At 48.9% G+C, this 14,380-nt stretch overlaps 1 protein-coding gene across 1 annotated transcript in view; it reads left to right on the plus strand.

The window, feature by feature from the left end:
* LOC124024504 (voltage-dependent L-type calcium channel subunit alpha-1C-like) overlaps window positions 1-14,380 on the plus strand; it is a gene marked incomplete at its 5' end in the record, with an annotated part of 86,040 nt that overhangs the window by 12,159 nt on the left and 59,501 nt on the right. The window contains 9 exon segments of the mRNA XM_046338422.1: window positions 115-174; window positions 2,801-2,907; window positions 3,754-3,841; window positions 5,131-5,238; window positions 5,541-5,593; window positions 5,758-5,904; window positions 6,389-6,590; window positions 7,321-7,479; window positions 9,034-9,144. Coding sequence (XP_046194378.1) covers window positions 115-174; window positions 2,801-2,907; window positions 3,754-3,841; window positions 5,131-5,238; window positions 5,541-5,593; window positions 5,758-5,904; window positions 6,389-6,590; window positions 7,321-7,479; window positions 9,034-9,144 — 1,035 coding nt within the window.

The following is a 14,380-nucleotide window of genomic DNA, read 5'->3' on the forward strand; positions in this document are numbered from 1 at the left end:
TGTAGGGAATAGTGTGCCATTTGTGACATATATGTGATGCTTATGGAAGCCTCTATGAGATGTACGACCGTGTGATGTATTGTGTTGACCTGCATTGTGATCACTGTTTCTCAGATATTAGGCTATGCAGACCACGTCTTCACTGGGCTCTTCACCATGGAGATCATTCTGAAGGTAACCTTCCATTCCTTCTCTAAGTCATCTCTACACCACATAATGGACCCTGTGCTCCCTCCCTCCCTCCCTCCATCCCTCCCTCCCTCCCTCCATTCCTTCTCTAAGTCATCTCTACACCACATAATGGACCCTGTGCTCCCTCCTCCCTCCCTCCATTCCTTCTCTAAGTCATCTCTACACCACATAATGGACCCTGTGCTCCCCCTCCCTCCCTCCCTCCCTCCCTCCCTCCATTCCTTCTCTAAGTCATCTCTACACCACATAATGGACCCTGTGCTCCCTCCCTCCTCCCTCCCTCCATTCCTTCTCTAAGTCATCTCTACACCACATAATGGACCCTGTGCTCCCTCCCTCCCCTCCCTCTCTCCCTCCCTCCCTCCCTCCCTCCATCCATTCCTTCTCTAAGTCATCTCTACACCACATAATGGACCCTGTGCTCCCTCCCTCCCTCCCTCCATTCCTTCTCTAAGTCATCTCTACACCACATAATGGACCCTGTCCCTCCCTCCCTCCCTCCATTCCTTCTCTAAGTCATCTCTACACCACATAATGGACCCTGCCCCCTCCCTCCCTCCATTCCTTCTCTAAGTCATCTCTACACCACATAATGGACCCTGTGCCCCCTCCCTCCCTCCCTCCATTCCTTCTCTAAGTCATCTCTACACCACATAATGGACCCTGTGCTCCCCCCCTCCCTCCCTCCCCCTCCCTCCATTCCTTCTCTAAGTCATCTCTACACCACATAATGGACCTCCCTCTCTCCCTCCCTCCCTCCCTCCCTCCCTCCTCCCTCCATTCCTTCTCTAAGTCATCTCTACACCACATAATGGACCCTGTGCTCTCTCTCTCTCTCTCTCCCTCTCTCCTCCCTCCCTCCCTCCCTCCCTCCCCTCTCCCTCCCCCTCCCTCCCTCCATTCCTTCTCTAAGTCATCTCTACACCACATAATGGACCCTGTGCTCCCTCCCTCCCTCCCTCCCTCCATTCCTTCTCTAAGTCATCTCTACACCACATAATGGACCCTGTGCTCTCTCTCTCTCTCCCTCTCTCTCTCCCTCCCTCCCTCCCTCCCTCCCTCCCTCCCTCCCTCCCTCCCTCCCTCCCCCCTCCCTCCCTCCCTCCCTCCCTCCATTCCTTCTCTAAGTCATCTCTACACCACATAATGGACCCTGTGCTCTCTCTCTCTCTCTCTCTCTCTCTCCTCCCTCCCTCCCTCCCTCCCTCCCTCCCTCCCTCCCTCCCTCCCTCCCTCCCTCCTCCCTCCCCTCCCTCCCTCCCTCCCTCCCTCCCTCCCCCTCCCTCCATTCCTTCTCTAAGTCATCTCTACACCACATAATGGACCCTGTGCTCCCTCCCTCCCTCCCTCCATTCCCTCCATCTCCCTCCCTGGACCCTCTGCCCCCTCCCTCCCTCCCTCCCTCCATTCCTTCTCTAAGTCATCTCTACACCACATAATGGACCCTGTGCCCCTCCCTCCCTCCATTCCTTCTCTAAGTCATCTCTACCATAATGGACCCTGCCCCTCCCTCCCTCCATTCCTTCTCTAAGTCATCTCCACCACATAATGGACCCTGTGCTCCCCCCCCTCCCTCCCTCCCTCCCTCCCTCCCTCCATTCCTTCTCTAAGTCATCTCTACACCCATAATGGACCCTGTGCTCTCTCTCTCCTCTCCCTCTCTCTCCCTCCCTCCCTCCCTCCCTCCCTCCCTCCCTCCCTCCTCCCTCCCTCCCTCCCTCCCTCCCTCCCTCCATTCCTTCTCTAAGTCATCTCTACACCACATAATGGACCCTGTGCTCTCTCTCTCTCTCTCTCTCTCCCTCCCTCCCTCCCTCCTCTCCCTCCCTCCCTCTCCATTCCTTCTCTAAGTCATCCTCCCATAATCCCTCCCTCCCTCCCTCCCTCCCTCCCTCCATTCCTTCTCTAAGTCATCTCTACACCACATAATGGACCCTGTGCTCTCTCTCTCTCTCCCTCTCTCTCTCTCTCTCTCTCCCTCTCCCTCCCTCCCTCCCTCCCTCCTCCCTCCCTCCCTCCCTCCCTCCCTCCCTCCCTCCCTCCCTCCCTCCCTCCCTCCCTCCCTCCATTCCTTCTCTAAGTCATCTCTACACCACATAATGGACCCTGTGCTCCCTCCCTCTCTCTCTCTCCCTCCCTCCCTCCCTCCCTCCCTCCCTCCCTCCCTCCCTCCCTCCCTCCCTCCCTCCCTCCCTCCCTCCCTCTCTCCCTCCCTCCCTCCCTCCCTCCCTCCATTCCTTCTCTAAGTGATCTCTACACCACATAATGGACCCTGTGCTCCCTCCCTCCCTCCCTCCCTCCCTCCCTCCCTCCCTCCCTCCATTCCTTCTCCCTCCATTCCTTCTCTAAGTGATCTCTACACCACATAATGGACCCTGTGCTCCCTCCCTCCCTCCCTCCCTCCATTCCTTCTCTAAGTCATCTCTACACCACATAATGGACACTGTGCTCTGGAAGGTGAAGTGTTGGAAGTGTTTTAAGTGTTGGAAAAACATGACATATTGAACAACAAACCCGTGAGCAGACATTCACTTCGTCGTCATCCATCACAATCTTTTTTGTCTTACGCTTCCTGTGGGTTTTCTCTTCCTGGTTCATGACCTCGTAGATGACAGCGTACGGGGCGTTCATCCACAAGGGTTCGTTCTGTCGGAACTACTTCAACATCCTGGATCTGGTTGTGGTCAGCGTGTCGCTCATCTCCTCTGGAATACAGTGAGTTCTCATCTCCTCTGGAATACAGTGAGTTCTCATCTCCTCTGGAATACAGTGAGTTCTCATCTCCTCTGGAATACAGTGAGTTCTCATCTCCTCTGGAATACAGTGAGTTCTCATCTCCTCTGGAATACAGTGAGTTCTCATTTCCTCTGGAATACAGTGAGTTCTCATCTCCTCTGGAATACAGTGAGTTCTCATCTCCTCTGGAATACAGTGAGTTCTCATCTCCTCTGGAATACAGTGAGTTCTCATCTCCTCTGGAATACAGTGAGTTGGTCTTCTCTATACCGTTACCACAGTTTCAATGGTTCAAACACACCAAGGAATTCTCATCGACATTCATTTAGCGGTGCTCTTTTTACTGGGATGGTTACAAAACTCCTGTTCTATTGAACACAGAAATACAGTTTCTGTCTGGAGTTGACTTCTCTGTCTGTAGTTAACCTCTCTGTCTGTAGTTGATGTATGCTTTACTAGTTGACCTCTCTGTCTGTAGTTGATGTATGGTTTAGTAGTTGACCTCTCTGTCTGTAGTTGATGTATGGTTTAGTAGTTGACCTCTCTGTCTGTAGTTGATGTATGGTTTACTAGTTGACCGCTCTGTCTGTAGTTGACCTCTCTGTCTGTAGTTGATGTATGGTTTAGTAGTTGACCTCTCTGTCTGTAGTTGATGTATGGTTTAGTAGTTGACCTCTCTGTCTGTAGTTGATGTATGGTTTAGTAGTTGACCTCTCTGTCTGTAGTTGATGTATGGTTTACTAGTTGACCTCTCTGTCTGTAGTGGATGTATGGTTTACTAGTTGACCTCTCTCGATAACCTGGTCTTAATCTGTGTCTGTTCAGGTCCAGTGCCATCAACGTGGTGAAGATCCTTCGTGTTCTCAGAGTGCTTCGGCCCCTGAGGGCTATCAACAGGGCCAAGGGCCTCAAAGTGAGTCTCACTGTTATCTCCTCTCCTCCTCTCTTCTCCTTTCCTTTCCTTTCCTCTCTTCTCCTTTCCTTTCCTTTCCTCTCCTCTCCTCTCCTCTCCTCTCCTCTCCTCTCCTCTCCTCTCCTCTCCTCTCTTCTCTTCTCCTCTCTTCTCTTCTCTCCTCCTCTCTTCTCCTCTCTTGTCTTCTCTTCTTCTCTTCTCTTCTCTCTCTTCTCTTCTCTCTCTCTCTCTCTCCTCCTCTCTTCTCCTCTCCTCTCCTCTCCTCTCCTCTCCTCTCCTCTCCTCTCTTCTCTTCTCCTCTCTTCTCCTCTCTTCTCTTCTCTCCTCCTCTCTTCTCTTCTCCTCTCCTCTCCTCTCCTCTCCTCTCCTCTCTTCTCTTCTCTTCTCTTCTCTCCTCCTCTCTTCTCCTCTCTTGTCTTATCTTCTCCTCTCTTCTTCTCTCTTCTCTTCTCCTCTCTTCTCCTCTCCTCTGATTCCCTCTCTTCTCCTCTCGGCTCTCCTCTCTTCTCCTCTCTTGTCTTCTCCTCTCTTGTCTTCTCTTCTCCTCTCTTGTCTTATCTTCTCCTCTCTTCTTCTCTCTTCTCTTCTCCTCTCTTCTCCTCTCCTCTGATTCCCTCTCTTCTCCTCTCGGCTCTCCTCTCTTCTCCTCTCTTGTCTTCTCTTCTCCTCTCTTGTCTTCTCTTCTCCTATCTTCCTCGCTTCTCCTCTCCTCTCCCTCCTCTCTCCTCTCCTCTCCTCTCTCCTCTCTCCTCTCCCTCTCTCTCCTCTCCTCTCCTCTCCTCTTTCCTCTCCTCTCCTTTTCCTTTCCTCTCTTTTCCTCTCCTCTCCTCTCCTCTCCTCTCCTCTCCTCTCCTCTCCTCTCCTCTCCTCTCCTGGGAGCCATCAACAGGGCCAATGACCTCAACAGGGCCAATGAATCTCACCACCCTTCTCCACCTAGCTGGCTGTTGTCTTTAACAGCAACAGGGAAGTGATTCACCAGTGAACCCTAAAGCTTTTCCACCATGACTTACCTGAAGTGTTCTCTTTCTTCTTGTGATCCATGTCCAGAGCTTCTAGCTTCAACCCAGTCCAGACCAAGTGATAATAGTCTACCAACCGATTCTATGATAACCTCATGAGCCCTGTGTCTGTCTCTCTCTCTCTCTTTCGCTCCCTCTCTCCTTCACTCTCTCTCTCTCTCTCTCTCTTTCTCTCTCGAGCTCCCTCTCTCTCCTTCACTCTCTCTCTCTCTCTCTTTCTCTCTCGAGCTCCCTCTCTCTCTCTCTCTCTCCTCTCTCTCTCCTCAGCATGTGGTCCAGTGTGTGTTCGTGGCCATCCGAACCATCGGAAACATCGTGATCGTCACCTCTCTGCTGCAGTTCATGTTCGCCTGCATCGGAGTACAACTCTTCAAGGTAAAGAGAGGGAGAGATAGAGCAGGATAGAGGGCGAAGAGAGGGACGGAGGAGAGGTAGAGCAGGATAGAGGGCGAAGAGAGGGACGGAGGAGAGGTAGAGCAGGATGAAGTGAAGAGAGAGGGTGAAGAGAGGGACGGAGGCGAGATAGAGCAGGATGAAGTGAAGAGAGAGGGTGAAGAGAGGGACGGAGGAGAGAGAGAGCAGGATGAGAGAGGAACTGAACGTAGCTGATGCAGTGGTGATGAGAATATAGTGGATACGTTTTACCAAGATGAACATGTCTGTTGTTCTCTTCTCAGGGGAAGTTTTTCTACTGCTCAGACAGCTCCAAGTCTACAGAGCCTGAATGCAGGTGAGTTTATCACCTCATCTCCCATCTCAGTCAGACCTGGCTCATATCACATCTGGACAGTCATTTCAGGTGGATGTGGGCACCATTTGGGCCATAATGAGTTGTCTGGCTGGGTAAGGAGTGAGCTGTGGGTGTCTAGGTGTTACCTCTGTTCTCCCTCCCAGGGGTTCGTACATCATGTATAAGGACGGGGATGTGGGGAAGCCAGAGAGGTCCATGCGTGTCTGGGAGAACAGTGACTTCAACTTTGACGACGTGCTCCAAGGGATGATGGCTCTGTTCGCTGTCTCCACCTTCGAAGGATGGCCAGCGTGAGTCCAGCATCACAGCAGCAGAGTGACCACACACACACACACACACACACGCACACACACGTGCACACACGCGCACACGCGCGCACACGCGCACACACACACACACACACACACACACACACACACACACACACACACACACACACACACACAGTCACACACACACACACACACACACACACACACACACACACACACACACACACACACACACACACACACACACACACACACACACACACACACACACACACACACACACACACACACACACACACACACACACACACACACACACACACACACAGTCACACACAAGCACATACACGCACGCACACACACACACACACACACACACACACACACACACACACACACACACACACACACACACACACACACACACACACACACACACACACTCACACACACGTTATAGTATGGGGCTTTAGGTTTTGAACTGTGTATCCATCCTCTCCAGACTCCTGTACCGGGCCATAGACTCCCATTCAGAGGACCTAGGCCCTGTCTACAACTACAGAGTGGTCGTATCCATCTTCTTCATCATCTACATCATCATCATTGCCTTCTTCATGATGAACATCTTCGTCGGTTTCGTCATTGTCACCTTTCAGGAGCAGGGAGAGCAGGAGTACAAGAACTGTGAACTGGACAAGAACCAGGTGAGAGGTTAAGGGTAATCAGAACCCAGGTGAGAGGTTACGGGTCATCAGAACCCAGGTGAGAGGTTAGGGGTAATCAGAACCCAGGTGAGAGGTTAGGGTTCATCAGAACCCTGGTGAGAGGTTAGGGGTAATCAGAACCCAGGTGAGAGGTTAGGGGACATCAGAACCCAGGTGAGAGGTTAGGGGTAATCAGAATCCAGGTGAGAGGTTAGGGGACATCAGAACCCAGGTGAGAGGTAAGGGGTAATCAGAACCTGTTGAGAGGTTAGGGGTCATCAGAACCTGTTGAGAGGTTAGGGGTCATCAGAACCTGTTGAGAGGTTAGGGGTCATCAGAACCTGTTGAGAGGTTAGGGGACATCAGAACCTGTTGAGAAGTTAGGGGTCATCAGAACCTGTTGAGAGGTTAGGGGTCATCAGAACCTGTTGAGAAGTTAGGGGACATCAGAACCTGTTGAGAGGTTAGGGGTCATCAGAACATGTTGAGAGGTTAGGGGTCATCAGAACCTGTTGAGAGGGTGACATTACTACATCCACCGATGTGTTACTGGAAACGTCTGTTGATAAAACACATGTTTCATATGTGTGTGTGTGTGTGTGTGTGTGTGTGTGTGTGTGTGTGTGTGTGTGTGTGTGTGTGTGTGTGTGTGTGTGTGTGTGTGTGTGTGTGTGTGTGTGTGTGTGTGTGTGTGTGTGTGTGTGTGTGCCTGTGTGTGTGTGTGGTACAGCGTCAGTGTGTGGAATATGCCCTGAAGGCCCGTCCCCTACGTCGGTACATCCCTAAGAACCAGTACCAGTACAAGGTGTGGTACGTGGTCAACTCCACCTACTTTGAGTACCTGATGTTTACCCTCATCCTGCTGAACACCATCTGCCTGGCCATGCAGGTAAGAGTGTGTGTGTGTGTGTGTGTGTGTGTGTGTGTGTATGTGTGTGTGTGTGTGTGTGTGTGTGTGTGTGTGTGTGTGTGTGTGTGTGTGTGTGTGTGTGTGTGTGTGTGTGTGTGTGTGTGTGTGTGTGTGTGTGTGTGTGTGTGTGTGTGTGTGTGTGTGTGTGTGTGTGTGTGTGTGTGAAAGACATTGGCATCCGAACATGACTTAAATCGTCCATCTTGGTCAGGGAAAACGTTGAATTCGTCCATCTTTATTCCTCAGCCCAATACGGTAGCATCAATCCATTTATACATCTCCTACCCTAAACACAGTGAACCACATAGTGCCCTGGACACTAGAGCTGCATTATGGGGAGGATAGTCTATCTATATCAGTTAAAAGACATGGTAGTATCTCAGGTATTGGTTCCTAGATGTTAGAAAGAGTTGTTGATTTTTAAAGGATTTATCTCTATTTTGCAGCGTCAGTATTTCTGTTGTTGCTCGTTGCATTCAAGGCTTCTACTGTTGCCTGAGGTGGGTGTGTTCACCATGTGATTACATAGAATAGCCTGAGGTGGGTGTGTTCACCACGTGATTACATAGAATAGCCTGAGGTGGGTGTGTTCACCATGTGATTACATAGAATAGTCTGAGGTGGGTGTGTTCACCATGTGATTACATAGAATAGTCTGAGGTGGGTGTGTTCACCATGTGATTACATAGAATAGTCTGAGGTGGGTGTGTTCACCACGTGGTTACATAGAATAGTCTGAGGTGGGTGTGTTCACCACGTGATTACATAGAATAGCCTGAGGTGGGTGTGTTCACCACGTGATTACATAGAATAGCCTGAGGTGGGTGTGTTCACCATGTGATTACATAGAATAGCCTGAGGTGGGTGTGTTCACCACGTGATTACATAGAATAGCCTGAGGTGGGTGTGTTCACCACGTGATTACATAGAATAGCCTGAGGTGGGTGTGTTCACCATGTGATTACATAGAATAGTCTGAGGTGGGTGTGTTCACCACGTGATTACATAGAATAGCCTGAGGTGGGTGTGTTCACCACGTGATTACATAGAATAGCCTGAGGTGGGTGTGTTCACCATGTGATTACATAGAATAGTCTGAGGTGTGTGTGTTCACCATGTGATTACATAGAATAGTCTGAGGTGGGTGTGTTCACCACGTGATTACATAGAATAGCCTGAGGTGGGTGTGATTACATAGAATAGTCTGAGGTGGGTGTGATTACATAGAATAGCCTGAGGTGGGTGTGATTACATAGAATAGTCTGAGGTGGGTGTGTTCACCATGTGATTACATAGAATAGCCTGAGGTGGGTGTGTTCACCACGTGATTACATAGAATAGCCTGAGGTGGGTGTGTTCACCATGTGATTACATAGAATAGCCTGAGGTGGGTGTGTTCACCACGTGATTACATAGAATAGTCTGAGGTGTGTGTGTTCACCACGTGATTACATAGAATAGTCTGAGGTGTGTGTGTTCACCACGTGATTACATAGAAATGCAGATCGGGGATTAAATGTCTGTGTGTTGCAGCATCACGGCCAGACCCACTCCTTCAACGATGCGATGAACATCCTCAACATGCTCTTCACCGGCCTTTTCACTGTGGAGATGATCCTTAAACTCATCGCCTTCAAACCACGGGTATGTCTCCACCTCTCTCCACTCTCTCTCCACCTCTCTCTCCACTCTCTCTCCACCTCTCTCTCTCCACCTCTCTCTCTCCACCTCTCTCTCCCCCTCTCTCTCCCCTCTCTCTCCCCTCTCTCTCCACCTCTCTCTCCACCTCTCTCTCCATCTCTCTCTCCCCCTCTCTCTCCCCCTCTCTCTCCCCCTCTCTCTCTCTCTCTCTCCACCTCTCTCTCCATCTCTCTCTCCCCCTCTCTCTCCCTCTCTCTCTCTCTCTCTCTCTCCACCTCTCTCTCCATCTCTCTCTCCCCCTCTCTCTCCCCCTCTCTCTCTCTCTCTCCACCTCTCTCTCCATCTCTCTCTCCCCCTCTCTCTCCCCCTCTCTCTCCCCCGCTCTCTCTCTCTCTCTCTCTCTCTCCACCTCTCCATCTCTCTCTCCCCCTCTCTCTCTCCCTCTCTCACTTCCCTTCTCTCTCCACCTCTCTCTCCACCTCTCTCTCTCCACCTCTCTCTCCCCCTCTCTCTCCCCCCTCTCTCCACCTCTCTCTCCATCTCTCTCTCCCCCTCTCTCTCCCCCTCTCTCTCCCCCTCTCTCTCTCTCTCTCTCTCCACCTCTCTCTCCATCTCTCTCTCCCCCTCTCTCTCCCCCTCTCTCTCCCCCTCTCTCTCTCTCTCTCTCTCCACCTCTCTCTCCATCTCTCTCCCCCTCTCTCTCTCCCTCTCTCACTTCCCTTCTCTCTCTCCACCTCTCTCTCCACCTCTCTCTCTCCACCTCTCTCTCCCCCTCTCTCCCCCTCTCTCTCCACCTCTCTCTCTCCACCCTCTCTCCACCTCTCTCTCCATCTCTCTCTTTACCCTCCCTCCCTCTCTCTCTCCTCTCCCTCTCTCCCTCTCTCACTTCCCTTCTCTCTCCACTCTCTCTCCCCCTCTCTCTCCCCCGCTCTCTCTCTCTCTCTCTCTCCACCTCTCTCTCCATCTCTCTCTCCCCCTCTCTCTCTCTCCCTCTCTCACTTTCCCTTCTCTCTCCACTCTCTCTCCACCTCTCTCTCCCCCTCTCTCTCCCCCTCTCTCTCCACCTCTCTCTCCATCTCTCTCTCCCCCTCTCTCTCCCCCTCTCTCTCCCCCTCTCTCTCTCTCTCTCTCTCTCTCCACCTCTCTCTCCATCTCTCTCTCCCCCTCTCTCTCCCCCTCTCTCTCCCCCTCTCTCTCTCTCTCTCCACCTCTCTCTCCATCTCTCTCTCCCCCTCTCTCTCTCCCTCTCTCACTTCCCTTCTCTCTCCACCCTCTCTCCACCTCTCTCTCTCCACCTCTCTCTCCCCCTCTCTCTCCCCCTCTCTCTCCACCTCTCTCTCTCCACCTCTCTCTCCCCCTCTCTCTCCACCTCTCTCTCCATCTCTTTACCACTCCCTCCCTCTCTCTCTCCTCTCCCTCTCTCCCTCTCTCACTTCCCTTCTCTCTCCACCTCTCTCTCCACCTCTCTCCACCTCTCTCTTCACCTCTCTCTTCACCTCTCTCTTCACCTCTCTCTTCTCTCTTTCCCCCTCTCTCTTCCCCACTCTCCTCTCACTCCCTCAATCTCTCCCTCTCTCCCTCTCTCCCTCTCTCACTTCCCCTCTCTCTTCCCCCGCTCTCCTCTCCCTCCCTCTCTCCCTCTCTCACTTCCCTTCTCTCTCCACCTCTCTCCACCTCTCTCTTCACCTCTATCTTCACCTCTCTCTTCTCTCTTTCCCCCTCTCTCTTCCCTTACTCTCCTCTCCCTCCCTCAATCTCTCCTCGCTTCCTCTCTCACTTCCCCTCTCTCTTCCCCTCTCTCCTCTCCCTCCCTCCCTCTCTCCCTCTCTCCCTCTCTCCCTCTCTCCCTCGTTCTCTTTACCTCTCACTTTCCCTCTCTCCCTTTCTCCCTCCTTCTCTCCTTCTCTCCCTCTCTCTTTTCACCTCTCACTTCACCTCTCTCCCCTCTCTCCCTCTCTCCCTCCCTCTCTCCCTCTCTCCCTCTCTCTCTTCACCTCTCACTTCACCTCTCTCCCTCTCTCCCTCCCTCTCTCACTTTCTCCCTCCCTCCCTCTCTCCCTCTCTCTTCACCTCTCTCCCTCCCTCTCTCCTTCTCTCCCTCTCTCTTCACCTCTCTCCCTCTCTCTCTCTCTCCCTCCCTCCCTCCCTCCCTCCCCCTCCCTCTCTCCCTCTCTCCCTCTCTCCCTCTCTCTTCACCTCTCTCCCTCCCTCTCTCCCTTTCTCCCTCCCTCCCTCCCTCTCTCCCTCTCTCCCTCTCTCCCTCTCTCTTCACCTCTCTCCTCGCTCTCTTCACCTCTATTTCCCACTCTCTCCCCTCTCAGGAGTCTATCGCTCCAAAACACTTCTCTCTGTCCCAGAGAGGATTCTTATCATTACTAAATTAGTTTTAACCTTTAGAATGTAATCAAGTTAATCAAGTCTGTCATTATATATGTTATCAGTTGGCCTATAAACTATGCCTTTTATGATCTGATTTCCACAAGTTAAAAATAATCTAAAAGATTAGAGAACTAAAGATGCATTAATGATTTGGTTCAGTGTCTGATGTTGTGTAGGTTTTTATTTTTGTTTTACATGTTGCTCGGTAACCTGGTGAGTTTATTAGTCCAATCAAAATGCCACCTACTGCTTCAGCTGTGCGCTTACGTTGTTGAAACAACAACAGATGGGTTCTTCTGTAGAACAGATACAATATCTGCATCCCAAACAGCATCCTATTCCCTATTTAGTGCACTACTTTAGACCAGAGCCCTATTCCCTATATAGTACACTACTTTAGACCAGAGCCCTATTCCCTATATAGTGCACTACTTTAGACCAGAGCCCTATTCACTATATAGTGCACTACTTTAGACCAGAGCCCTATTCCCTATATAGCTCACTACTTTATACCAGAGCCCTATAAGCCCTGGTGGAAAAGTAGTGCACTTTAAAGGGGATAGCATGCCATTTGGGACACTGACAGAGTAAATACATGGATGGACAGAACAAACCGCCCTCTCATCAGGTTACTAAGCAACGCCTTCATGTTTATTATAGATTGCCCAGCTGACTGCTGTGAAGCTACAGTGAGATCTCTGTTGCTGCTTATTGTGGTGCTGATCTCTGTCTGTGTCTATGAGGAGATCGTTTTATTCCTGCTTTCTATGATAAACTGGGATAAACCATTGATGCAAATCACTCTTGGTCATAAAGGAGACTAAAGATATTTTAATTGTCAGTCAACAAAAACCTAGTTTCTCATATAATTAATCTCACATTGTGAAGGTTTTGTGTTCTTATCTTGGCTGGGTAGAAGTACATCGAAATAGGTTGTTTAAGTGGCGCTGCAGTCTAAGACACTGCATCTCAGTGCAAGAGGCTTCACTACAGTGGTTCAAATCCAGGCTGTATCACATCCGCCCGTGATTGGGAGTCCCAATCGGCGCACAATTGGCCCAGCGTCGTCCGGATTTGGCCGGGCTAGGCCGTCATTGTAAATAAGAATTTGTTCTTAACTGACTTGCCTGGTTAAATAAATATATATAGTATATAGATAATACACTGAGTCCTAATTGGTGAGCCCTGATTGGTTAGCCTTGGTGAGCCCTGATTGGTTAGCCTTGGTGAGTCCTGATTGGTTAGCCTTGTTCTGAAAACCCTGAACGTGTCCTGTCTATGGACACGTCCCACCTCTCTGAAAGACACCCAGAGAACGTTGCATCGTGTGGTTGTGTCACTTTCTAACTCGTGTTACTGACCTTCTCTTTCAACAGACAGGACCGTCATCATATTAATCAGGAGCCTTTTTCTCTAGGTGCCGAGGACACATTTAGCCTCGTCCTGTTCTAACCTGCTCTCTCATCAGCTGCTGTGTACAACACCGACACCGGCTCATAACACACATCCCTTCACTGCAGTCGGGTCAAAGGGAAACATACTGAAGGGTTTTTACCATTGTGTCTTTCTGATTTCTGTATATTGTATGATTGTAAACTACTTTTTCTTTAGGAAAGTTAGATTTTTGGTACTATTGCTGGTATTTTGAAGAGTTCTTTCATCTGGATTCATCTGGATTCCTCTCTCACCATGCTAGACCCTCCAACTCTCCCAGGTCACATCTAACAACATGCATCTCTCCCCTCAGTGTGTTCAGTCCCTCCATGCTAGACCCTCCAACTCTCCCAGGTCACATCTAACAACATGCATCTCTCCCCTCAGTGTGTTCAGTCCCTCCATGCTAGACCCTCCAACTCTCCCAGGTCACATCTAACAACATGCATCTCTCCCCTCAGTGTGTTCAGTCCCTCCAGGTCACATCTAGCAACATGCATCTCTCCCCTCAGTGTGTCCAGTCCCTCCATGACTGCTTCAGTGGGGACGGTCTCACTGGTTAAAACATGTTAGAATATAATAATCCCTAGTGTTGATAATATAATAACAATAATCATAATATATAATCATTAGTGATAATAATAATATAATAATAATATATAATGCTTAGTGATAATAATAATATAATAATAAAATATAATCCCTAGTGTTAAAATAATATATAATCCCTAGTGTTAACAATAATATATAATCCCTAGTGTTAATAATAATATATAATCCCTAGTGATAACAATAATATATAATCCCTAGTGTTAACAATAATATATAATCCCTAGTGTTAACAATAATATATAATCCCTAGTGTTAATAATAATATATAATCCCTAGTGTTAATAATAATATATAATCCCTAGTGTTAACAATAATATATAATCCCTAGTGTTAACAATAATATATAATCCCTAGTGTTAACAATAATATATAATCCCTAGTGTTAATAATAATATATAATCCCTAGTGTTAATAATAATATATAATCCCTAGTGATAACAATAATATATAATCCCTAGTGATAACAATAATATAATATATAATCCCTAGTGATAATAATAATATAATATAATGTGTAGTGATAATAATAATATAATAATAATATATCATCCCTAGTGTTAACAATAATATATCATCCCTAGTGTTAACAATAATATATAATCCCTAGTGATAATAATAATATATAATACCTAGTGTTGATAATATAATAACAATAATAATAATATATAATCATTAGTGATAATAATAATATAATAATAATATATCATCCCTAGTGTTAATAATAATATATAATACCTAGTGATAATAATAATATATAATACCTAGTGTTAATAATAATATATAATCCCTAGTGTTAATAATAATATATAATACC

The sequence above is a fragment of the Oncorhynchus gorbuscha genome, unplaced genomic scaffold (assembly GCF_021184085.1).
Source record: "Oncorhynchus gorbuscha isolate QuinsamMale2020 ecotype Even-year unplaced genomic scaffold, OgorEven_v1.0 Un_scaffold_1888, whole genome shotgun sequence".
Taxonomy (NCBI): Eukaryota; Metazoa; Chordata; class Actinopteri; order Salmoniformes; family Salmonidae; genus Oncorhynchus; species Oncorhynchus gorbuscha.